General features: G+C 31.8%; 3 protein-coding genes across 4 annotated transcripts in view; 2 read left to right on the top strand and 1 right to left on the bottom strand.

Moving 5' to 3' along the window:
* Window positions 1-27,656, bottom strand: part of LOC123007125 — a 117,555-nt gene that overhangs the window by 58,396 nt on the left and 31,503 nt on the right. For both annotated transcript variants that reach the window (XM_044402191.1, XM_044402192.1), the window contains exon 2: window positions 4,305-4,385. In XM_044402191.1, the coding sequence (XP_044258126.1) occupies window positions 4,305-4,385 (81 nt within the window). The remainder of the gene's footprint in view (window positions 1-4,304; window positions 4,386-27,656) is intronic.
* Window positions 2,832-4,290, top strand: LOC123007127. Its single transcript, XM_044402196.1, has 8 exons — window positions 2,832-2,965; window positions 3,021-3,252; window positions 3,294-3,418; window positions 3,474-3,568; window positions 3,618-3,662; window positions 3,713-3,795; window positions 3,845-3,946; window positions 3,994-4,290. Exons 1-8 carry the CDS (start codon window positions 2,834-2,836, stop codon window positions 4,287-4,289), a joined length of 1,110 nt encoding a protein of 369 aa, XP_044258131.1. The 5' UTR covers window positions 2,832-2,833; the 3' UTR covers window position 4,290.
* LOC123007126 (anillin-like) lies at window positions 19,080-20,413 on the top strand. Its single transcript, XM_044402195.1, has 4 exons — window positions 19,080-19,170; window positions 19,220-19,439; window positions 19,490-19,800; window positions 19,856-20,413. Exons 1-4 carry the CDS (start codon window positions 19,105-19,107, stop codon window positions 20,411-20,413), a joined length of 1,155 nt encoding a protein of 384 aa, XP_044258130.1. The 5' UTR covers window positions 19,080-19,104.

The raw sequence follows: 27,656 nt of genomic DNA, 5'->3' as shown, positions 1-27,656 counted from the left end.
TACTGTTTGCATTAACATTCCATTATTTTTTGTATAATAATTAATAATATTGCAAGTATGTATTTTATATTCTTTTTTGTGTCTGAAGCTTTCTGAGTTTTAAAAATAAGTCAAAATAAAATAAAACTTAAAAAATTAGGTTTATGTAGTTAATAAATTAACGCAGTGAATTCAGTATCTTTTGAATAAATTGATACAAAGTTGTGTAGCTTCTTCAAAAGTTTTAATGAATTGGTTCTTTTTTAAACGGAAGGTAAAAGAAAAGTTAATTTAATTCATAACGTGGATATGCAATAAAGCGATGACCTATACGCTTTTGTAAACTCGAAGTAATTTTGAAGGTGAAGAGAATGTAAAAATTGGTGCTTTATCACGTCTGAAAAAAAGTGGTGCTTTCGTGACGTTTTCAATTTGTCCACAAGCCTGACCCGGAAATTATAGGTTGTCTGACCCGGTGACCCTAGTGATTGGAAACCGTTGAGTGACGAGTTCTCATCAGTGCAACCGTCGGCCCATTAGGGCTCAACTTCATGAAGGTTCTAGAAAGAATGGCTGGGAATCGAGGCGAAGTGTAGTGGAGTCGGAGCTTTAAATGTGAATTCATGGCGGCAATGACCAAGAGCACGCCAGTGCGTTATAGGGTTCTCCAACGACGCACGCTATCTGCACTTCACACTTAATTAAACTTTCCAAACTTCTCGCATCACATGTGTGCTCAATTATATACAACAGTGCTAATTCACTTTACACGTTGCTCGAGCGACGGCTGCCCTAACGTCTTGTTGCGCAAATTAGGTCATTCAAAGACGAGTGGGCTAATGGAAATAGACCGGATTTGTAATTCCGGGTGGTGAGCTTATCGGCGCGGCACAAGTTAGGATTAAAAAAGACGCATTAGGTATGCATTGTGTTGGGGGTTAATGTCATGTGAAAAATACATGATTGTGTTGTATTAATGTGGGTGGAAGATATATGTATTCATGATTCGCAAATGGATTCGAAATTATAATGTTTGGCGTTGGAATGACAGTGACAGGCATGAGGAGAGAGCTTTAGTCGACGAGAATGAGTATGGAGCTTTCGTATTTCCGCCCTCTTATCCGAGTTGCATCTCCTCCCATAACACAAATCAGAAATGTCGACAACACGACTCGACGACGGGTAATACTTATAATTTAAGTTTGATATTGTATGACTCAAACGTAGCGTATTTCGACTGATGCTCGTAAAAAATATACTTCCATAACAGGAATAACAGTTATCAAAAAGTTGCAGGATTTATGGGGGCGATAAAACTCACTCATATCTCGACCACTTGATTTCTAAAAAATTACCCTGAATATGGCGCAAGTAATTTAATAAATGAATTCGAGTAACAAATACCTAATTGCATTGTAGGACTCGTGTAGATGTTACAGTTTTAATTACCGAAACTGACGTTGTTGAGTCAGTTAAAAGGCAACCAGTAACAAAATCGAACGTCATGTCCAGCTTCTGGCACACTCAGAAAAGCAATTAAAAGAAAATCTTTCTGTAATTTCGATTACAGTCGCCAATGCTTTAAAGTAAAAATTGTGCTCATCAGTAAATTAAAAATTTTATTGCCAATAAGGCACACGTTTTCAATGAAAAGCTGTACTCGTAGAGTAATTATGATCAAAAGTTGCTTCATGACATTTCAATGTTCAATAGGAATTTAATTTGCTAAATGTATAATCACTGGTGGATGAAATTGGAACCTAAGATTTAGGTACTACGATTAGAGATATTACGATTCATTGTCTCTCTCTGTATGTTACATCTGCCTTGTTATAGCAAACAATCAAGATTTATCTATGGTCGACATTCATTTCGTTACATTACTTTATCATGTATGGTGCCTATTCAAATTTGCTTTGGCTATTTGATTTTGACGACAAAATGTTGATTTCATCTTTCAATAATAAAATTAATTAATCGTTTCAGCCGTTACAATTTAGACCACACGAATTGATGTCTTCCATTTCGAATATTGGCAAGTTTTGTGTTCGTGATTGTAGTGGATTTGTGAATAATGTAAAATATAATTAGTTAAGTAGTTCTATCTGCTACAAACACGTGACAACAATAAAAATACAGGTGGCAGATTACTCACAACATATTCGTACAAAAGCTTTTTATTAACTTTCACATGAACTTCGTTAAAATTCTTTCATAGATTTAAAAATAGATTTCTTTCCAATAATTTGGTAAATAATGAGTGGTTTGAAGCAACGCCCTTGTAGTAAAAAATACTCTTCATCTTAACGGGTGTTAAATAGCACTCATAACTCAGCCCGTGTGGCAGAGATTCATAAATTCTCTACATGGGGAATACAAGTCATGAACATGCTCATAACAGCAAAAAAATAGATAAGACCAATAGTTTATTGCCAATGATGGTATGACTGAAAACGTAAATAAATCCTGTGGAAAATCAAAAGAAAGTACGCCCCTTAACGTGGATTTACGATACACTTTCCCGCAGTGTTTACACCCCCTCATGTCTTTTTGTTTTGTGCATTCACTTCCACTTGGTTGGTCTGTTGGCAGGAAAGTCGATAAGACCACTGACGTTACATTTTCCCAACTCGGAATAAACGTTTTATTATAACAATGAACCATCACCGCTGTCTCTTTATCAGTTAATTTTATCATAGTGGGTGTATTGATAAAACTTGCCATTTGCTTGGTCTGTATGGAAAATAAAGCAAAGAGACGCCGCATGTTGCGGTATTTACTTGAGTTGTTGCCAACTAGGATTTTGCTTGTTCCAACTGTTGCATCACTTATAAACAAAAATTTGACGTGTGTCATGCTAATAAATATTTATTTGACAAGTTTTTTCTCCTTTATCTATTTCTTTAGAACGATTTTATCTCATGACGAAAACTGTGCAAGTTTTCAGCAATGCATCTTCGTAGCAATGGGAGATGAATTCTACGGAGTAGGTAATTCAAAGTTTGTTCTAAAGCGTTTTTATTACTTTCGATCTTCCAAAGTTATTTATTGAAAACGTCGACAGTAAAGATTTTACTCTGAGACGTTTTGTTGGTGTTTGCGACTTAGATACTTTGAAAAAATGGAACCCTTGTCCTTTCGGTATTAACAAGACTTGCAGTCCAGGATCCAATCAAACTTATTACAATTTTTGCAACATTAATAGCACAGCCTTACAACCTCGATGTAACTGCAAATGTACTTTGAAAAGCCACGAATTGGAGCCAATCCCCAGTAAATATTACCAGAAAAAAAATTCTTTTTAAGTTTTGCAGACTTTCCGACATGTTTGTTGGGTGATCGTTACGGCCGAAGCAAACGTTCTCTTGTATTTCGCCGCATTGCAAGAAGAACCGCCCCGGTGATAAATAACTGCATTCAGTGCATGACAAAACATCCGGTAAAAACGCCTTTACCATACATGCTAACAAATAAATCAAGCGACTTCATTGCAGGATGTTAGAATGGTGAGAGTTGGTCCACTGCTGTGGAGACGAGTTAAACGGGGCGAAATAACGCCATCATCGATTTTGGACCATTTTAGAACTATGTGCATAAATAAGCAATTATATGATATGAACTAACGTTTCATGTTGCAGAAAATACAAGAAATTATTTGACTGTCACCATTCAATACTCGGACCGTAATGTTCAAACGTTATATTATTTTTTAAATGTATAAATTCATTTGCAGCTGTGCATTCAACCGAAAATATCGAAGTCCCGTGCCAGTCAGTGCTAAAAATAGACAGTTTTATAGACACAAACTACCCAACAGTAACTGATAATAACTAATGAAAAGTTGGTTTTAATGAACTCGTTGCAGGCGAGTTGGCTTTAGAGGAGTCTTCAAATAATGCACTGTTTAGAATTTTTAGACAAATTTCGAAAAATAAGCTAGTCAGAAAGCGTAAAAGTGCTTCCCAAGGTATACAAATCTGACGTATCGTAATTTTATTCTCATTAAGTAAATAGGACATGATGATGAGGAAATTGAAGACGACGACGATGAAAATGATGACGATAACATAGGTGAGGACATTGCAATAGAAGAGGATAACGATGAGGAAAATATAGTATCGACAACTGAAATTCCTGAAAAAGACGAAATAAAGCAGCAACTACATGAAAATAAAAATTACAATTTTACTAACAGTGAGGAGGATATCAAGATATCTAAAAATACTTCTGATTCAAGTGGAACTACTATAAAATCAACACAAATCGTATTAGTGTTCACATGCGGTGTGAATATTGTAAATTTGTTTTAAAATAAATATACTCACCAACATCTGTTGTACTTGGTCTCGAACAAATCCGCTTCTTGAAACTTGTTCCGATGCTGCGACAGAAAATGATCCCATATACTGAAAAAAAAAACAATGCAAGTGTAATAACTAATAAAGAAAAACCCAAGGGAAATAAAGCCCTCAAACTATGTTAATCCAAAATAAAAAGCCATGTGGAAGCAGATAGATCAATGCAGTCTATAAATTGCAATTTTATTCGTGCTGAAGCAAAATGATTACAGGGCAGGAATACTGTATTAGAGCTTTACATCACAATAACATAGGTCAAAATTATTGATTAAGTACTAATGACAGACAGTACAACAATAGGTTATCGTTAATTAATAATTGAGAAGTGATTTAACTAAATGTAATGTTGTAGCCAGATGCATTGTATTTATTATAGAGGAAGAAAATTTTGTTTTGAGATTTATCGGATCGGCTTTATAACCCGATTGCAGTATAAAGAAACGCCTTCGGCTGTAATGTTGGACGACAAATCGTAAAACTAAAATAAATTGTGCTCTTAAATTTAATTTTTATAATAAAAACAATTTTATGGCCTTTCGACACTTCCATGCAATAATGTAACACATTTTAACATTTTAAGTTTGACGTCAACGTAAATTATAAATTTATAAACGTTTATTAAAAAATAGTTGGCGAGAGATCCTATTTCCGGTCGCTTCTATCTATATTTCTTTCAACTCAAACTTTAGATTTATACAAACTATACTTAACTATAGCAAAAATTAACGAAAGTTAATTTTTATAAGTCAAATATTTACTATAATACCTTTTACGTAATGTTTTAATGAAAAAGTTGAGTTAGTTGGCAAAGTTCGAGAAATCAATTCTTATTTTAAAGTTTTTCCGGACTGAAGAGCCTTTTTCCATTTTTAAATCAAAGAACGTTGGCGAGTGGCATCCTTTCAAGTTACAGCCGCGGGGTTCTTAAAGTTCCAGAAATAAAGTAGGACTTCAACACAGATTAAGGCACACATGTTGTATATATGGCTTTAACAAAAGCTAATGGACGCACAAACAATGTTGCCTCCAGTTCGCATTTATTTCTTCTGACTTCAAAGCAACAGAGGTCACTGCTTTGGCCACTTCTGACGACGGGGACGGTAAAGATTTCGGACGAACCCGGAGGTGAACATCTCATAAAAAGTTTTAGGTTTTGTATAAAATGTGACAAATTTAAAAATATTTTTTTAAAAAACATAACAAGTAAATCAAACAAACATTTGTAATGCTACATGGTTATTAAAATTAAAACTATTAGTGGGTAATTCACACTTCCAGTATCGGAAATCTATTGTAATGCAAAGCTTGTGTTCAAGTTCAATAATAATAGCAAACAAACAGTAAACCAGAACAATTAAACTAGGTATTGCATTTATAACGATGAAACGTGAAAGCTATTTTAACAGCTAGCTGTGAAGTCTTGTGGTGCCCTCTCTACGGCAGTAGCTTCAACTTTAAGTTTACAGCAATATGCCCGAAACTGTACCCGAAGTTAACCGAAATTACAGTAACTAACCGGAATCAGTTAGTAAAAGTTTGCGTGCTTGCTAGCTATTACAGTCTGCTTTCACACATGTTTTGCTTAATATTCAAGTACGTAAAAGATGTCTCTCAATTCCACAAAAATAAAAATTTGTATCTGAAATTGTTTTGAGGAAACAAATCGTGTTGATACAATGGTTTGTTGCCTGCTGTAGTTAGTAACGTTTCTGAAGTCTAGACTTGCCTTTTTGTCTTTTGAATTTCATTTAAAATATAACTGTCTAAAGTTAGTTTGGCTACTAATAAAGTGCTAGGTAAATAATACTAATTTGCTAGGTAACATATACAGGGTTATTCATAAATATGAAGCAATATTTGAACCTCAAAAGAGTTATAAAATGATGTTAATTTAAATAATAACTCGTGTCCTACATCTCCTCATAAGAATTTTAACAGCCCTCGGAATGTGGGTATGGAAATTTGTTTTTTTTGTAATACCTTCGGAACTATTTGACCAAATGGTATAAAATTTGGAATGGTTATTTGCGAGAATAGTAATTACGAAAACCAAATAGATCTACTTAATTTCCGATTCCAGCAATTGCGGTCATATTTTCTATGTTTTTTTGTTTTTTTGGCCTCTTAACATTTTTTTTTTGGTCAAAACAATAAAGTAATCAATTTTGAACAAAAAACGCAAACCTTTAATATCTCTAAAATGGACCGTTTTAAAGATATTTTAATTTATAGTTTATAGTATATTTATATGAGTGGTAACAAATGACCATGGTCACAGATTTTGCTGTCAGGCATCTGTCAACTTGAGATTGGACGATTGTTAGACGACTAATAATCGAAAGTATTTAATAAAAGAGTTTACCCCAGATTCCAAACATAACTTAGAATAAATCCAAATGGATTTCGTAGCATTTAATTCATAAAAAAATCATAAGAATTTATCGTCAAAGTTAACAGATGCCTGGAAGGGATTTATGTGACCATGGTCATTGGTTGCTATGGATACCACTTATTCAAAATTTAAATTAAAATATCTTTAAAACGGTCCATTTTAGTGGTATAAAAAGTTATGCGTTTTTTAATCGAAATTGATTACTCTTTAGATTTAAGTAATAAAAAATTAGTGTTAAGAGGCCAAAAAAAAAAACGGAAAAACACATAAAATGTGACCTGCAACTGCTGAAACCGAAAACTGAGTAGATGTATCCGATTTTCGTAATTACTAGTTTAAAAGATATGTTCTCGCAAGTAACTATTCCAAATTTTATAATACTTGGTCAAATGGTTCCAAAGTTATTAAATTTCCATACCCACATTCCGAGGACTGTAAAATTCTTTTTATCAATAGAGATCGGACACGAGTTAGGTATTATTTAAATTAACATCATTTTATAGGTCATTTTTGAGGTATAAATATTGCTTCATATTTATGAATAATCCTATATAAGTGCCAAGTAGTAATACTAAGTATTAAAATAAAATTTGGTTGCTAAAATATAGAAAATGTTAGATAAAATAATCTAAATGCTAAGATTTGCTAAGTGTAAAAAAGTGGAACTAATTTTTATATTTTACTCTCTGCCTCTAATGAAATGTATCAATTTTCAGCCTAAACATTTCGTAAAGAATGCATTGGAGCAGTGATTCCAAGTTTTTTTTTATATACGGGGGTTACTAAGGAAAAACTTACATGATTTTTAATTATTATTAACGAAAAATAACACAATTAATAAAAGCTGGAAAGGAAGGATACGACAAAACAAGATACGCCAGGGAAAATTGATATGAGGTTAAACCATTTATTATTTTAGTGAGCAATTGCAATTATTTAATCGTTCTGTTTTTTATTTTGTTAATTATTATAATTATTTCTTCTACTGAACATTTTACTGTTTTTATTGAACTGTTTAAGTACAGTACCATACATTTAATTTTCCTACCTTTTTCTTTGTTCTACTTTGTAACCGCTTTCTGTAATAAAGCTTTTTACATATTTTTATCTAACGTTTAGTATTTTTAAATAGCGTTTACAATTTTAATATTTAATATTTTTGTTTTGTTTAATATTTTTGCCTAAGTAGTTTTACTTATTTGTTCTCATTTAGTTTGAGTTGTTAAAAATTTATATACTACAGGGTGTTTCAGAACTCGCGCCTCAGAGAATTTCCAAGTCAGATAAGACACCGGGAATGGGGCGCAAGTTCTGAGACACCCTCCATTTCTATTAAATAGCTAAAAATGTTAATTTGTATTATTTTATTTTAACAGTTTAGTTTAACAGTTAGGATAAATCCATTTTAAGTTTTGCATTCATGAGCTTAAGCAGAAATACCTACACAATTCCCATTGTTTCCCATTGTTTTAAACAAATATCTCAAAGCGGATTTAATGCAAAATGCTTCATCAAAGCAAAGTAAGCGGATTTTTGTCTATAACAGTTTAATGAGAATTGCGTTGAATATGTTGTGTAGAAGTGTTCTTTTTCATTAAACAAAATTACTGCAATCATTGTCGAAATACTGCAAAAACTGGAAAAACGTGTGAAATCCGTAGTAATTTTGATTTAAGCTGGCCTGCAATGGTGTTCCGTGTAGGTTTCGGGTAAGCCATCAAGTATTCATTTGCAACAAACAACGAGGGAAATGGCCGTGCATGATTTAAAAGGACCGACTTGTTCCAGTAGTGAATGTATGAGTATACATCCGATTTTAATTGTTGCGTCAACCAGTAGTAATTTCCTACGGGATCTGGCAAATGGCGATCTTAATGGTCATCCCATTTTTCCAACGTAATCAGTTAAAATAACAAAATACGTTAAATTGACAAAACAATTTAAAACGTCGGACAATGCACCGTAAACATGATTGGTTTTTCCGCTCCAATCATGTAATAAATATCCTCTCCGGAATCTCGAAAAATAAAAAACGTCTTTGATAATATTGGAAATGTGCGTTTCGAAATTCGGGAATACAATAGATGGACGGACCTATTGTTGACTACCAAGCCTGATTTATTTCAGTGGTGATGTGTGCACGATAATAAAGGAAACACGAAAGCGTTATTATTAAGGTTTCATTTGCTTTGGAAAATACTCACCATTTTCGTCCTATTTTAAATTATTTGTATTATTTTCTGGAATATCTAAGTAGGGAGATGTGCTAACATACAGACAATGATTCATTTAAAGAGACAGATTATAGTACTTCATAAAGAACTGAATTAAAATTTTAAATTTATTTGCGAGAAACTACTGCACTCTAAATCAAAAAGTTTGAAATTTCCTTTAGCACATTGCATTTTGTTTTTGAATTGTGCTCTTTGACTTTCATATAGATATTTTCATAATAAGGAAAAACATAAAAATACTAGGGGTTATTTAAACAATTAATATTTATATATGCAAACTCAGAAGAATACTCTACGTGAAATCCTTTAAATTTTAGTCAGGTTTCACCTAGATAGAAATTTTGTTGTTCAAAAAAATTGAACGTGATAAAGCGCTGTATACAAAAGCATTTATAATGCTAATGGCCTTGTTTAAAACTATACAACTTGAAGAAGCCATTAATTAGCGAGTATAATCAATAATTTTTCGTAAAACAAGAAAATTCGTTCAAGAATTATACAGGATAATTAAGGTACCTATGTGCAAATATTTAAACAGGTGATAGTAGAACTCAAAAAAGTCAAAATAACTTGCCTCCGAATGTTCATAGTTTTTGAAATACAGAGGGTTATGTTTGTCGAATAAATTTAAATTTGGGGTGCAGCTGTAACCTTCACCAATTCAAATTGTAAACAAATATGACCTCTGAGGTTAGCTCTTCAAAATCTATTAAAATGTTTTAAAAAAATTGGGTTAAAATTAGTAAAAATAAGCACAGAAAAAAGTCCTCATATAAAAAAATCTTTTATCGGTTTCTGTTAAGAGCAATGTTACATGTACAAAAATAGTCTGATAACTATGGCATAACCTTATTGATTGCTGTAAAATTTTACAATATTGAAATGTCAATTTTACAATATCGATATGTCATTTTTACCTTGCAGATACAAAAAGTGGAAAAAACATTTCATCGTTTAAGTAGTAGTTTTTGGACTTTACGTTTTCAAAAATTCTAAAAACTGTTGGCGGTACCGAATTTGATCCTTTTTTGGTGTTTCATCTCTAAATTTTCTTAGACGATTTTTTATGTTGACGTTTAATGACATTGTTTTCAAATTAATTCAAAAAAACGGAACTGTCAACGATGAAATGTTCCAAAAGCACCTGTTCCAATTTTTGGCTTATTCGACATAAACCGATAAAATCTTGAACAAACCTCGGATGTAATAATGTCATAACAACCTTAGATGTCTCAAAAACCTCGCTCGCAAATTCGACGGATTTCAAACTGACATCTACAGCTGTTATGACATTCATTACATCCTAAGTATGTTAATAGCTAAAAACGGTAAAAATTTTGGATCAATTTTATTACCTCAAATGTTACCTATTACTAGCAATGTAAACTCAAAAGTGTCGAACTTTACATTGCATTTTTTTGACAATTTTTCCGACACCAAAGTGGAGGTTGCACCCTCTATATCTTAGAAACCATAAACATTCGATAAAACAAGTTTAGTTATTTTGATTTCTTTTGAGCTCTTCTATCACCTGTTAAAGTATTTGCACTTATCTTAAAATCACCCAGTATATCTAAACTTAAACTAAAAAATAACACTGATTGTGTTAGATTTGTCGACACACTATCACATAATTTTCAGTACCGTCAAATGAAAATGATATGCAAATGTGAAAGACCTAACAAAACCCAATCAATTCCTGTTGCAATTTGCATACAGTTTAATTGAACTGTGTAATTGTGGTTTAACGTGATATATTATTTATTTATATCACACATGTACCCAAAAAAAAAAACAGTTTTTTAAGACAAATCGTTGTTGTTTCCGAATAAAGCAAAGCCGAGTCCGCAAAAACTTTTTAGGTACGTGTTACAATCAACATTTTTTCTTAAAGGTCAAAAAATGTACATTCAAACCTCTTATTATTTGTGATTAATGTGATCAGACCAAATATTTCTCGAAAAAAGTGAGCCTCGGATTTTAATTACCACGACACTACAGTACCTAACCACATGGTTTTTTTCGTCCGTAAAAACTGTAGGTATTTTAGGTACTTGTAGCTAAAATAACTATTTTTGAGAGCGTATTCAAAATATAAATAAATTGTACTCCAACTATTACAGCATTATAATAAGCTCAAATCATTCGCGAAGTGCTAACTCATTTCTTTCAAAAAACATTTTAATGCTTTTTCTCGTTTTTCGTTGAGCGATTTTGTCGAACTTTAGTAAAACTGCCAAAAATAAATTTACCACAGCTCGTTTTTAGCAAATTGATAATCTAGAGATGCTCCATTCATCTCTTCGATAAATTGGTCATTTAGAATTGTCGAAATTGCATCGAAGTGGAGTGGTAGGTTCCCTTTTCGACTTGCACATCCGCTCATCGTCATATATTTTGCATGCAACATGTGCAACTATGCAGAAAATTCCTTCCGCCCCGTTTCATGGATAATAAATAACGACGCATCCTGTACAAAAAGAGACACCAATTCGGTGATTGAACCTAACGTGCACCATCTTTCTATTCGTATATTATGCTATTGTTACATTAATTATCTTGTGTACATAATGAAATAACAATTTCGTACTGCATCTGCTGTATACTTTGTGTCACAAACAGACGTAGGATTCAAACGTTCCATTGAATGAGAGTTTCAGCTTCAAAAGAACCCCTGCAAAACGGGTTGTTAAAATAATTACCCACATCAGTTGCCGCTTTGATTTTCAAATTAGGCATTTTCCGTGTATACGATAGTTTTTTTCTAATATCAAGACGAAACAAAACTAATTTAGCGTCTCAAGAAGTTTACAGACGCGTGTAATAATTAATTGCGTGCCTGCCAGGTGTTCGATGCTCTTGCCCGCGAAATCACGTCCCAAACTCAACCAATCTGTGTAATTAGCATTGTTTTCGATCGATTTTACCAAATATCGATGGGAAAACACAAAGTCCTTTAATATTGGCTTTTTACCAAATTAAAAGAATTACAATTTTTCCCGTTTCTTCTGTTTTTAAACACCCACCATAAGAGGGTCCCTAGTGAACACAGCTACTTTTTTAAGGAAAACACCCCGATTTTCAAGGGTAAACAGTGGTTTTTTGCTTATATATCGGAAATTTTCACTCCTATAGATTTTTATCTTCTTATTGAAATTAAAGCTTACAAAATTTCCTACAAAAATGGTCCTTTGCATTTTTGTTGTAGGCATAAGGCGTAAGCGAGTTATAGGGCAGACAAAAAACATCATTTAAAAAATGTGCTTTATCTGCATTTAAACAGAATTAGTCTTGTAATTTAAAAAAAAAAACTGACAGTAAATTGAATTTACTGGGTCCAATACTTCATTAAAAGAAGGGCGAGTCACGAGGGTCTATAAATACATTTTTATTTAGCTACAAAAGTCAAAAAAAAAGTTGCACATAAAGTCAGTTTTACAACCAAATGACAAATCGTCCAAAATTCCGTGGCTGTACATCTAAATATCAAATTTACAATGCGCACTATAAAATTCATATTCTTTGGAGGGGCATTTATAATTTTTTTAGCTAGGTTTTTTTAGTTTAAAAGTGTCCTTGTTCTCCATTGCAATTTTTTTGCCATTGACCACATTTATGGGTCTACAACCGTAGAAAAATTTATAGTTACAAAAAGTGCATGTCTTATTAAAAAAATTGTGATAGGCTGAATATTTTTTTTATCAAGGACAACGTTAAATTAAAAAACAAAAACGATCTGTCCAATGATTTTTTTCATAGTTGCCCTGGCTATAATTTAATAGAAATGTGAGAATGCAATTGGACTAAATCTAAAGAATATAAAAAAGAAATGAAACAAATTATAAGCAAATATAAAGAAATTGAAGATCTTAATCCTAGAAACGCATTCTTTGGGGGAAGAACTAATGCAACAAAATAGAAAGTTAAAGGAAAGAAAATGAAATATATAGATATTTGTAGTTTATATCCAACAGTACAATGTTATGATAATTATCCAGCTGGACATACTACCAAAATATTCAAACCTCCTATGTCTAATTCAAATTGGTATGGTTTAATAAAATGTGCAATTTTACCACCAAGAGGTTTGTATCACCCCTGTTAAAAATAAATCCAAATCTGGAGATGAAAAACTAACATTTCCATTATGTCATTTGTGTGCAAAATTAAATAATCAAAAAGATAAATGTACTCATACGGAATCTCAAAGAATTATTAGAGAAACCTGGTGTACAAACGAAGTAAAAAAAGCAATTGAAAAAGGATACAAAATAATAACTATTGATGAAGTTTGGCATTTTGAAAAAAATCGAGTTATTTGTTTAAAGGATATGTAAAAGCATTTATGAAAACAAAGTTAGAGACAAGTGAATGGAGAAATGATTTTGAACCAGAAGAAAAGCCGTAAGAGAAAATCTAGGTATTGAATTGGGTAAAATTTGGTCAGAGACAAAATATGGGCGCAACAGAATATTTTACAGATGTTAATAGATTTTATGATTTTATTACATGACAGACTTGATAATATACATCAATGAATTAAATGAAAATATGTTACAAATTTATATACCAATATATTCATAGCTGCTTTTAAAACTGCAAATGCTAGACTAAGATTGTACGAAATGTTAGACATACTCGTATTAGGAGAAAGTGTAGTCTATTATGATACAGATAGCATTGTATATATATAATGGTAAAAACACTGTTAAAACAGGATGTCTATTGGGAGATTGGACCGATGAATTAGGTAAGGACATATGGATTATTGACTGGGTATCAACAGGTCCAAAGAGTTATTGTTATAATAAGACTAATACAGGTGAAGTTGTTTGTAAAATAAAAGGATATACATTAAACTATGAAACGTCCGGAAAGATTAATTCCGATAGTATAAATAGTATTTTAGAATACAAAGATAAAAAATCAGTACACAATATAATCGAATTACCAGAGATACTAAAACTAAAGAACTTTTAAATAAAATAGAAACAAAAGAATTTGGTTTTGTTTATGACTCGAAAACTTTGATACAATACCATTTGGATATTAATTAGATAAAAAAGAAAATTAAAAGTAATGAGTAAATTTTATCTCCAGAAGAAGTGATAAAATATGTGCACAAATTCTTTTAAATTCATGGACGTAGTCCACTCATGACCGTCCCTGAAAGGGACTACGGCTCCGCAGGTCGAAGGCGAATTTAAATAAAAACTTGGTCATTTTCTGGAGCGTATACCGTTTGGGTATACACCGAAACTTCTAATTCACATAATGCTTTTTTTCACGATTTTTTCTGCTTTTCTGTTTACCCTTGAAAATCGAGGTGTTTTCCTTAAAAAAGTAGCTGTGTTCACTAGGGGCCCTCTTACTACTGAAATGAGCATATTAAAAAATTAAATTATTCATAAGCTGCAAACAATATTTACATAAAATATGCTACAAAGAGTTGCCACAAATTAAGATTGTCCAAACTAGAGTACTAAAGCTTAATTTTACGATTACGATGTTTCTAATTATATTATAATCTGAGGCACTATCTTTGAACGAAGTCATAATTTAAATATTTCATTTTAAAAGACTTAATGAACTCAGATTCTCTTGGTTTTATAGATAGAAATTGTATAAAATTGTTTGCAGAACACAGTGTTTAATAAATGTATGTTGAATGTTGTGTCTGGTATACAAATAATTGGTTTGAATGTGCTTAGCCCAAAAAGTTTCCTTTTGAAACTAGTTTCTATTTTATGATAATTTCTGTCAATAGTAAAGTAATGTGCAACATTTGTAAAAGTAACTGCAATTTTAGTTGACTGTTGAGTAAGAAAAGATTGCTTGTGTAAATTAATTGTCGGCACAATTTAAATATTCAGAAGTTGGCAAACGGCTCCATAAATGTGTACGATCGTCGCAACTATAACTTCATAAAGTACTGTTCGTATAATGTTAAAATAATAAAAGCAGAAGTTAATGAATTATACATTGCTAATTGGTTTAGTCGAAGAGTGTGGTGAGACGCTTTGTGCTAGACGTGTGAGTCGCTCGTTAGTGTAAAAAAAACGTTAAATTGATAGCCGACTCCATTATTCGATAGTGGTTGTTAAAACCAAAAAAGCCTATAAAAAGGTCAGCAACTGAAGAGCCTTCTCTTGTGTTCTTGTTTTTGCCGTTATTCCTGATTTATTATTCATGTTGCGGTATATTTATGCATAAAAATGGGCAACAAAAATTGAAACTCTCGCGATTATGATATTAGAAACTTTTAAACTTTGTTCTGCAGACACTGCCTCTCCGGGAATTTAAATAAATTTTACATAAATTAGAAGCCTGTCCATTATAATAAACATGCACCTGAATTAAGAAGTCGCCATAAACGATTCGGACCCTCCACATTAAAATTCATAGTACTTAGTAGTAGATGGAACTGAATTAACGACTCCTTTTTAAGCTTTTATAAAACTTGACGGCTGACGCCTCTTCTTTACAGATTATTTATCTCATAAAAAAAATTAAAATCCCGACAATAAAACTTTCCAACTTTTAACTATAATTAAAATAAAAAAAGTACAAGTTCATGATTGAATCATTTGTCAAAATGGTGGATGCGCCGGGATAAGTTACCAAATTTGAGTTAATATACCAGGCGAGAGTTGAAGAGTAAATCCTAACTTTTTAACTATTTGCAAGTTTTCTTTTGGTGTCGGGGTAACCAACCTGTTAGCTTGTTTTAGTTTTCTTACAAGATCAGAAAAAAATGTTTATTGCAAGAAGCGAGGCCACACAGCAGGTGCACGAAATTTGATGAAAATGGGGTAAGCAATTGGGGCTTGTCTTAATTTATCTTTGTAGCTTTTTCGTCTCAAGATAAGTAGCTACTAAATTTTTTAGAAACGTCATAGGTAATAAAGTGAAAAATTAGATTACTCAATAAAAGTTTGTCGGAAAAAAAAATGTTTCTTATCGTCGCGATATAATTGCAGATAGGTAGTTGCAGTGTAACTTGTGTGAGCTATCCATGCATACATTGGCGGCACTCCAAGACGATAATATCAAAATTTACACGTGCAATGGTAGTTAGCCGTACCGGAAAAACGGTTCCGGGAGGCGATAGAGCAGAAATTAATTTGATGCGCACACGCGCCGTTTACAACACCGACAAATAATTTTTCAACGGAAACGCGCTTATAGCCAACGGTGAATTACCTAAGCGAGCACTGCCGAGCTTATTGGAAAAATAGGGAGAGGTAATAAGGACGAAGATGCGAGGATCCGAAGGCACAGAAATAAAACATGTGTCTGATGATATAAAGCCGGTAGATGTTAAAACGGAAGAATATCCGAAGCATGAAAAGAGTGGTGATTCCTTCTCACTCGTTTCGATATCGCTGAAAAACTTTATTGTTTGTGTTGTAAAAACTACGTCATGATCGTTTCGACGCATCCATTTAATGCAAAATTAAAAACCGTCAACATTAATATTTGGCTGAAAAGTCGCCGTATTTTATCGAGATGTATGCAGCGTTTCAAACGAATTCGAAAAAACTACACCTGAGGGAAAAGCAGATACGGCTAAAATCGGTCCGGCTTAGACTAATTACCATACAAACCGTATCACCTTAATTAAAGTTTCAAACGTTTACTTTATACTTTTATATATCACAAAAATATTTTTGACGAAAATAGAATCAAGTGATTTCATTCAATTTTCATCAAAAGACAATTCACTCGGTAAAATATAGGTCAAAACTATTCAGAAACCAGTTAAATGCACGGGAATAAAAACCTCGTGAAACAGATTTTATGGGTTGGGGCAAACAGTTGATATGTTTCAGCTTTCGTTAGAGAGAAAACTGTTTGAGTTCTTTGGTTATATGATAAATCCTGTTATGTACAGGTGGCTGACTTCATTCGCGCCATTGGGAACTAGCTTAGAGATGCAAAAGAATAAAAACGGGAAAACTATACATAAATTTATAAATAGTTAAAAATGCATTTTAAACCAATGCAGCATCAAAGGAATATTTTACTCCACAAGTTGCAACTTTTTTATTTTGACACATTTATACGTGAGCATGCTTTACTTTAATTAATTTACTAACCCACAGAAAAAGAAACGTTGCGGCAGAACGAAAATGTATCATGTTTAAAAATTTTATTGTGTTTGCAGTTGTAAATATATATTGTATTCGAAACTGAATATTCTCCAAAGGGCTTTTCAGGATACATCGTAAACAGCAAACAATACAGATATCCATTTCAAATGAAGAAGTTTTGGCTTTTAAATTTTGTTATTTATTTTACGCCAAAAATCGACTTAATTTTACACAAATATTATTGCAAAAATATTTATTATTTTTACGATTTAGCACTATACGAATCTTTTGTTAAAAATTTTGTTGGTCACAGTTTTAAAGAGTGTTCGAGACAAAAAGTAGGTGTTTGAAACTTTGCAGGAGAAAACCCGTATCGAGAGCTTGTATGATTAGGAACAAACGTATTTGTTACATTTATAAAATTCAGTTGAAAGTCGCAAACTTGTCATGGATGTATGTATGATGCGCAAAGTTCAACAAAGTTATAATAATACAGGCTGCGTACTATCTTCTGGAGAAGTTGGCCGGACTAAATCCGTGTCTTAGATAAGACCAACTTCACACCAGTTTGGCATCACTGCTAAGCTGCTGGATTATTCATAAGTTTAAGCTAGTTTGTAACTCACTTTCGCCGGTTGTGGAGCAAACCATCTCCCAGATTGGTAGGTAATCACTTGCTCATTACTTATCCGTTGGCGCATTTACATAGTCGAGACGCCCAAGACCTAGGAAAACGACAGCTTTCCTGCGTGTAGATACCCTTTTGAATTTAGGTTATGGAAATCACCGTCTCTTTTGTCACTAATTTATTTAATTCTATCAGGCGGAAAGGACCAGGATCGACTTAATTGCAACATCCGAAAGTTTTTTGCGGAGATTATTCCCATTTATTTACTCGGGAAAGCTCGCGCAAACGGAAAATTCATTGTTTAGGTGTAATACACTTGGGTTTCTATGACATTTGAATCGATAACATCCGGTTCTGCTTGCGAATTTAATTGGGACGGGCCACTCGTACGAAATCAAAGCAATTATTTGAAAGCGCACTACGAGCTGTTATTTGCAAAAAGACACTTTTTTTAGAAAACAATTTTTATTGCCCACAAAACGAACATTGTACTGAAAAAAAATTCAGAGTTGAGACAGAATGTTTTATATAGTCGCTTCCTCATCTAAAAGGACAAATATAAGACTGTTAACAAGTTGAACTACAATTCCAAGAACCTAATCAGCAGGATATAGCTGCTTAAGCAACCAGTAACAACATTTTAATGTTTTCAGAAAAACTTAAACGAGTGCTATAATAAACATTTACAGATTACTATTCTAGTAATTTGTAACTATCGCTCTTTTCGGTGAAGTAATTTCATCAGGTTGAGTGCATGTTAAAAAATACATTGCTGTAAAAATTTTCAGTCTTATTCCGGTAATAAAGTGACACTAATAAAAGAACCGACTCTGAGTTCAAATAGCTGCTTAGTAAATTAAAATGTTGAAAAACTGATTGAAGTGTGCGTCAAATAATGTAAATGTAATTAAAATATGGCTAATAGTAAAAGCCAAGTTTAGGGTTGAAAAAAAAGCACGCCATTAAAATTATTTTGCCCGGAAACTTCGAAAGCGACAAACGTCTCATAAAAATAGAATTGGAGTTGCGAGAGAAAAAAGTAGATTGATTCTACCACCAGGATTCGTAGACATTCTATATTTGTAGACCACAATATTGATGCTGCAAAACCATCAAGTTGTTAAATTTAAAAATATGGACTTTTTCAAAATTAATAAAGTTAATATTCGGTAAAAGCTAGATAAATACTTAAAAAAAAGTAATTTTCTGAGAGATAAAAATTACAACTCTTTTGAAATATGGTATTTACCTCTCTCGAAGATTGGACCAGTAACAGCCCCGACCCCCCGACCCTTATACCTGTAGATAACCTTTCGAAGAATTTGGCGGTCAGTATGGCAGCATTTAAGGTATTATTTAGGTTTCGAACTCAGTTCATATTTGCACATTGTCTGTGGTTGTTTGGGTACTTACAAAAATTATGATTTCGTCAAGTTCTAGTAATAGATACGGTTCAACCGTTTCGACAGATACATGGTCATCATGGGTAATTTTGGTTATAATTTTTTATCAGTAAAATCTAATTTTTATTTTAGTATTTCACCGATAACGGCATTGGAACGTCAATTGATAATGACACAAGCACTGAATATTCAAACCACGAAAATTTTGAAAGGCAAGTTTGTGATTTACAAATATTAAGACAAAAATTGCTCGAGGAAGAAAATAGGAAAAAAATGATTTTAAAAAAAGTTGATTGTGAAGGAAAGTTTAACCAAGAAAGAATAGAAGCTGAGAAAAATATTTTGTCATCCAGTACGTGAGTTTTAATTGATAAAAACGTAATATTTATTTAAATATTTTAGCACTTAAAACAAGACTTCTTTTGACAGCCTTTAAAGAAAAATACGAGTTGCAAAGAAAAACAAATTACTTTAACATTGGTTCGGTTTCTATTTCCGACATAAAACTGCATTACAACAAAACACAATATTCAAAAAAATTCAAACACTATTTTTTATGTACGTTGACTAGTGGTAGTAAATTATTTTTAAGTCAAATTGTACAAGCAGAGGCCGATGGTGTTGTAAATTTCAACATAAATCATACGTTTCTTAATTTACCGGTTGATTTTGAGATCGGAGTTAAAATCTATATTTTACGAGTTCGGAAAAAGGTACATAAACATGTTTTTATTTTTTACAGTATTGATATAATATTTACATTTTTAGACAATGAAAGATAAATTTCTATGTTGGTCAAAGAGCAGTGTTGATGAAGAAGAAAACAACGTTCGACGTGAATCATTGTTCAAATTTTGGAAAGATGCAACGGTTAAAATATCGAATGTTAATGAAACGAATGAAAAGTTCTTAGACTTGTTTAACTCAAAATTGTGTAAATTAGTGTTTGATGTAAAGGCTGAAGTCAACACTTCGGGTTTTTTGTATTCGGGATGGTTAGATGTAAGTCAGAATGGATTGTTTTGGAACCAGAGATGGTGTGTTTTGCAAGGAACTTTGTTGAAGTGTTTCAACTATCCAGTGGATCATAATTATCATAATCCAATTACTATAATCGATTTAAAATCTTGTGTTACTGTCAGAAATCCAGAAATTTATGAGGTTTCCAGAAATAGGGTTTTAGTTCTAGAAATGGACGACAAATCTCATCCTTTTGTTTATTATTTATCAACATATTCAATGCATGAATTCAATCAATGGAAATGTCTTGAAAAATTAGTGACGACATTACAACGTTGGACAAAGTATAATAGTGTAGTTATATAATTAATTGTAATTTCTATGTCTTAAGTAATTAAAATTACGTTGGTCGAATAATAATAGTTTAGTTAGTTGTATAATAAAAACTCAAGAAGTAAAATTTGTGTTTGGTTCTCATAAGAAATTGTTTTTTCGTGGTAACATAATTGGGGCATTTTATTTGTATATTATTTATACGATCCTGTTTAAGTTTAACAGCGTTATATTTTTAAAAATTGCAAATAACGACATCTCGTTCTCCATTTATGTAGGACCAGTCATAATAACTGATTGTTATGCGTTATTCGAAAGATGTATAAATCTTTTGTGGATTCATATTTTACTTTTGGCTTTATGTGTTAATTATAAAAGTCAATCGATTTGTAACTTTCAAATCGTTGAAAATTACCAAAAAATACAAGAACAATAATTTAACAAAATTTTCATTACACTACAAAATGTAAACGATATAGAACGTGCAGAATTATTTAGTTTCTAGCAAGACATTTTTATATTTACCTGGTTTAGGAAGTATTCGTTAAGGATAATCCTGTAATGAAGTTCCTGCTGTGTGTAAAATTCCTCAAATTATTGTAAACGACATTAATGAATTCTTAGAAACAAATAGCTAAAATTATTCATGTAAAATTTGAAATAATAATTCGTTTCAAAACATTGCTAAATAACTATGAGCGAAAATATAAGCAATGCAAAATTTTCAGCGGTAAAAAATGAGAATAAAGAAAACGTTAAATATTTTTATTGTATACGCTCCCCTATTTTGGGGACTCATTTGAGTCTTTTCGAGAATCAATAAAATAGTACGCAAAATGGTTATTTTAGGTACTCGGTCCCCAACAGTTTTTGCGGAATAAAAAATTAAATTGGATACTATGGTGGCGAAATTTTTTTTTATTAATAAGAGGTGTGAATTCGTGTTTTGGGAGCTTTAATAAAAAAATCGTGTATGCACCACGTACGCAAAAGGTTTTTTTAGGTGACTCCTCTCATTAAAGACTCGGCTCCTACGTCGCCTCGTCATTAATTACGATTCATCCCCTAAATCCCTATTTTGCGTAGGTACTTGATACATAAATAACTGTTTTAAAAGTCTGAATGTTTTTAAACAGATATTTTTTAAGGAGTTACTCTAGATAAATTTTGGAGGGAATAAGTTTTACAAATTTGTAGTTTGCTTCTGTCATATCATTAGTTATCTAACAACCTCTGTCGCCTTTACTATATTTTGAAAATGGGGGAAAATAGTAATTTAAATAATAGTTACTTTTTTGCTGAAGAATTTGAAGATTGCGAAAATTTGGTCAAAACTAATTCGAATTCTTTGGAGTATACTACAGATACCGACACAGAATCTGAAGTGTGTTGTGATGGAGATTGTAAAGAATGTCAATTTGACAGTTGGTATTTTTCTTATAGTTATTTTAAAGACGAATATTTGGTAAATTCTAAATAAATCGCTGAGTTAATCAATTTATAATTAATTATTATTCACAGAGTCAAGACTTGAGCGATATTGTAGATGAAAATGATGAGTTGGTTAGTGATAATGAAACTGAAGATGATAGTATTCCAGATTCGCAAAAAAAATCATAACTAGGTACTTAAATAAAAGAATGTTAAATTATTATTTGTAGTTTTATATAGTATAATTCTAATATACATTTGTTTAACTTTAAATATAGCCCTATGTTTAATTTGCAAAAATACAGATCAATGCATTGCTGTAACAAATAAAAATATAGCAAAAATTTTCCTGAAAACCGTATTTTACTTCTCCTCATGATTTTTTTTTTGAAAACGCTGCACATAGTTACGATTAAAAATAGAAAAAAAGTGTAAAGGACAAAGTTGTCGAGAATTAAATTTGCTTTAAAAAAGTCTGCGACACTATAACTGAAGGGGTTATTGCAAAAACGTGACAAAGACATCAAGACTTTAGACAAACACACAGTCACAAGTTTGGGTATTTTTCAAAAGATTTGTGGAGGTTACTGTTCTGAGTTACTGCATTTATCACAATACCTAGGCGTTATAGTATAAAAATATAAATTTCATAGATTTTTCTAGAACTCAAAGTACTATTTCTCAATAATTTAATGATGTGGCCTATCACGTTTTTACAATAAGCCTTTTAACTCTATCTTTAACGGTTTTAGCCAGACAGTCAAAAATGCTTTAGTGACGAAAATATTTTGCTTGTACTCGTGGTGGCATGTGTAAGAAGCTATTTAAACCCAAACCATTAAAGATGGTGTTGCAGACTTTTTTAAAGCAAATTTAATTCTCTACAACTTTACATTTACACTTTTTTTCTATCTTTAATCGTGTGCAGCGTTCTCAAATAAAGTTAAAAACATGAGGCGAAGCAAAAATTTCTGTTCAGTTCATTATTTTAAATTATAGTTTTCAGAAATTTTTTTGCCACATCCTCATTTCTTACTGTAAAGTAGGTATTTAATATTTTATCTAACATTTAACATTTTCCGTTTGTGTTGTCATCATCTTCATTTAAATCTAAGTAAAGTATCATTTTATTTTGTTGCTCTTAAATTATAGGCACGCTACTAAGATTATCATTAAATCGCAGCAATGCATTGGTCTGATTTTTTTTTTTAATTGAACATAGAACATACAATGTTCAAAATTAAAAAAAAATGTCCCTGTATATGTAAATACTACAGTGTTTTATATTTTATTCGATATTTGTCGTTGAAACTTGATCCGTTAAATTATGTTTTTAATAAATTACTTGCATTATTCATATCTTGTATGTGAATTATTTCTTTTTAAATTTACCACTCTGAGTCACTGATAAATGGTACTAAATATTTCACTGCAGTCATTCATTAATCTTGAATGTAATTACTCGTGACCAGTTTGCATGTGGAAAAACGAATCGGATTTATAAAAAAGTTTAACACATAACACCGACATTATTTTTATTATTACATTTGTCAAAATTACTTTTACAATTGATTTGGGAATATCTATTCAATCTCGTACCTTAATCAATCCTTCTCTTTATAAATGAAAGTTAACTCACTTACTTGTTAAATTTGGGATTTCAGCAAGAAATCCCCACTCAATCTTATTTCATGTTTGACAAGCAAATTTTTTATATAGGGTTATTCAAAAGGGTCGGGCAAACTCTCGAATGGTGATAAAAGTGAATGCAGATTTTGAAAAAAAAAAAAAACATAATTGTCAATTGCCATATTATTACGTAGGCATTTTAGCTCTTTTGTTTCAGATGTTGTCGGATTTAATTTCTTCTTGAATTTGCTAGTTTGTTAAATGTTTAGTACAACATATACCTAAGACAAAAATTGGTAATTTTTCCAATAGGTGTCTGTTTAATGTTGCAAGATCTGCCGTTTCCGCTAATTAAAGTGAAAAATACCATTATCTAAACGACCAAAAAGTTAACCCAATATCTAACTTTTTAAACAAGTTCTCATGAAAAAGGTACAAACAAATTTTTGTTATGGGAACTTTTAACTCAGTTGAAAAAACATTTTGCGCAGCTAGTCTCTCACCTAAGAATTTTATTACTTTATCTGTTGGGGGAAAATATTATAGGTACATTCTCTTATCTTTTTGGTAATTGAAAAAAAATGTTAGAAAAAAATTTATTCCAAAAAAATTGAAATTTTTTATGGGCAATTTTGTAAGAACAATTAGCGCAATTGCTCAAATTGCCAAGATGGCATTGACCAAGATGGGTGTAGACACGTTGCACGCTGATACGATTCATTTCTTGGTCAATTAGTCTCATTTTCAAACGGATTGTGTCTCTTAGTTCTTATAAGGCATTCGGTCAGTTAAAATTGACCTTTGACTTTAGGTAACCTCAAAGAAAAAGGTTTAGTGGGGTTAAATCAAGAGACCACGGTGGCCATTCAATCAGACCTCGACGACCTATTTACCATTCATTAAAAGTGTCATTTAAAAACGATCTCAAAATGTGCTAGCCCCCGACTTGCTGAAACCAATTTTTTTCAGCAGGAAAATCTTTATTTTCATTGTTCGAAAAAATAGCTGTTAAAGACGGCACTAAATCAAATCACAAAAAAACTAAAATATGTATCTTGTGGCCGTAAGATCTTATTCAAAAAATAAGGTCTCAATAAACGATCGCCAATTATTCCAACCCACACATTTAATTTGCTTTGTCGATGTGTATACCGATTTACAGTCCCATTAAAAAAATGTAGCATTATCAGCAAAAACAAGGTTCGGTTTGAAATTTGGGTTACGATCGCACAAAGTAATTAAGCATTCACAAAAATCTAAGTGCCAGTCTGGTATGTTCTCATTTAATTCGTGAATTAATTGGAACTGTATGTATAATACTTTTCTTTCTTGAATAAACGTAAACATATTATTCAAAGCCAGCTGCCTTGTCAAAAGATGCTAGTATTCCTCTCCTTTTAGTAGGAGAACATTTAATTCGGTTGCGTCGTTTTTACCAGGGCGGCTAGGTCGAGGGAGTTCAACTACACTGCCATTTTCGCCATATTTAGCCACAAATCTAGCGACCAAATTGCTTTTTTGCATCACTTGATTTCTGATAAGTTCTCATAGCCATAGCCTATCACTATCTCCAACTATTATCAATATTTCTATGCGTTCTCTTTTGCACGAGATTTAAAACAATACAAAACATGTTTGCACACTTATTAGAAATAATACGTATAGTATAATACATACACAGGGAGATTCACATAACTGTACAACCCTGACGAACTTTAAATACCACCAGTAATACGTTACTGAATTATAACTTGATTCAAAAACACTAATAATTATACACTTATTTGAGAGTAGCTGTTGCCCGCGGCTTCGCTCGCGTGGTAGTTTGACATCCATAACTATTTCAAAACGCAGAAGGGCTAAGAAACTTACTAACAAAATATAGCAACACATAATCCCTTATTTGACCCCCTTAGAGATAGAATTCTCCAAAATCTTGAAACACGTGCTATTTTGCTTTTTGAACATCCAAATACCAATTTTCATAGATTTAACTTAAAAAAAACGGATATTTTACGAAGTTTTACCCTTGTTCAACCCCCTTGGGGGTGAAATTTCCAAAAATCCTGAAACACGTATTACTTAATTTTTAATCGAAAGCCTAAATACAAATTTTCAAGGATTTAACTTTATAAATGACATATTTTAATACAAATTGTCATCCCTGTTTAACCCCCTTGAGGGTGGAATTTTCAAAAATCCTAAAACACGTGTTTCTTCATTTTTAACCAAAAGCCCAAATCCCAATTTTTATACATATATCTTCAAAAATGACAAATTTATAAATATTTATACAAATTTTCATCCCTTGTTTGACCCCTTTGAAGATGAAATTTTCCAAAATCCTAAAACACGTGTTTTTTTGTTTTTAACTGAGAACCCAAATACCAATTTTCATAAATTTAACTTTAAAAAAATACGGATATTTTAAGAAACTTTTACCCTTGTTCAACCCCCTTGGGAGTGAAATTTCCAAAAATGGTAAAATACGTATTTTTTATTTTTAACCGAAAGCCTAAATACCAATTTTCATGGATATAGCTTTAAAACTTCGAATTCACCACCCCATTTAACCCCCTTAGGGGTTGATTTTTCAAAAATCCTTTCTTATTGGATGATAGGTCAGTCAGGACAAGAATCTTTATATATATAGATTTGGACATCCCTCATAAAAAGTCTAATAACGCCAGTTATAAATAAATGACTACAATGCAGTAACAACACATTTTTATTTCACTAAAGAAACAGTGACATGAGTGAAATATTAAAAAAAAAATAGTGAAATAACTCAAAAAACTAAAGAAAAGCTAGAGAAATTTTAATGCAATAAATGTTCAAACTGATGTCCATTATTTTGTAAAAGGTAATTTTAATGTTGCCATATGTTGACCGCATGAAGCTCGATTTTCTAATTCATTAAGAGCGCGGGATTAAAGCATATGTCCTTGAAGTATCGAGAGATCAAGATAATTTGTAATCGAGTCATCTTTGGTTACGAAAACGTATGTCTGTTTTAAACAAAATGCACGTAAAACGTCAAATAAAATGACATACATTTTCGGATCCAAGGATGACTCGATTACGAATTGACTTGATCTATCGATAGCTTGTTAAAATTTAATTCTGTTGCGCTGTGGTCAACTAAAACTTAATAAAATATCTAGTAGATGGCACTAAACCGGCACGAAGAAGGTACTACGTTCCTATTAGCTATTTACAACCCTTTTCTCCACTACAATATGCTAGCACTATTTTGCCATCTATTTCAAAACTCTTGAACTACAAAAAGTTATTAGAACATTACGTTAATACCGATTACAGCTCTCTGTTATTATTAGCTGTCACATGAAATAATTTTAAAAAAATTATTTTTTTTTGCACGATAGAACGCTTTTAGTTACCGCATTTGTTTCGAGACCGGTATGTTGTAATTACTGGTTTCTATGATAAACAGAACGGTAAGTAATTTACTTACCGTTTTAGAATGGTAAGTAATTTCAAACAATAATCAGATAAAATCCACAAAACATTTATTGATAGCATAAACATTATTATAAACATTATAATCCCAACAGATTATTTCATATTAAAATTAAACGTACAACCACTACAATTACTAATTGTAATTCTGCTGACTTCTTTGGTAGTAGCGCTAACAGAAATTGTTGCTGAATTCAACGTAAATCCTCGGGCGTCTTCAGTAGATAAAAACTGTTAAATAAACCACCAAATTTTTTTCACTAATTTCACAACTCTTTTCTTCACACCAGCTTTTAATAGTTATTTGTACAACTAGTTTTGAAAGTCATACTTTTTCTCACGAATTTGCAATTGATTAACGAGGGCTCTGCGCGAGCAAGCAAATGAGTAAAAAAAGTACTTTCAAAACGAGTTGTACACAACATTTTTTTACATAGTGATAACCCCAGGAACCCTGAAGACCAAAAAAATATATCAATTTGATAAATTATATCCTAATGTATCGGGAGCTCTTTGTAACGAACTCTATAGAAACTATAGAAATAACTATAGAAATATAACTATAGAAATCGTTTCTATACGATTAATCGTGATGAAAATTACTATGCAAAAAAGATTTTTTAGGAATGTAGATATCGAAATCTTGATTTTTCAGGAATTAGTGATGAACAACCAATGTCCCAAGCTTTTTCGATTTCACTGTCTACACCGTCGGAGTTTGAATCACACATTTTTC

Source organism: Tribolium madens, unplaced genomic scaffold (genome assembly GCF_015345945.1).
Source record: "Tribolium madens isolate multiple individuals breed KSU strain unplaced genomic scaffold, Tmad_KSU_1.1 Scaffold_3;HRSCAF=73;Tcas5.2_LG2, whole genome shotgun sequence".
Taxonomy (NCBI): Eukaryota; Metazoa; Arthropoda; class Insecta; order Coleoptera; family Tenebrionidae; genus Tribolium; species Tribolium madens.
The sequence above is the reverse complement of the archived record's forward strand: the minus strand, read 5'-3'. Positions and strand labels throughout refer to the sequence as shown.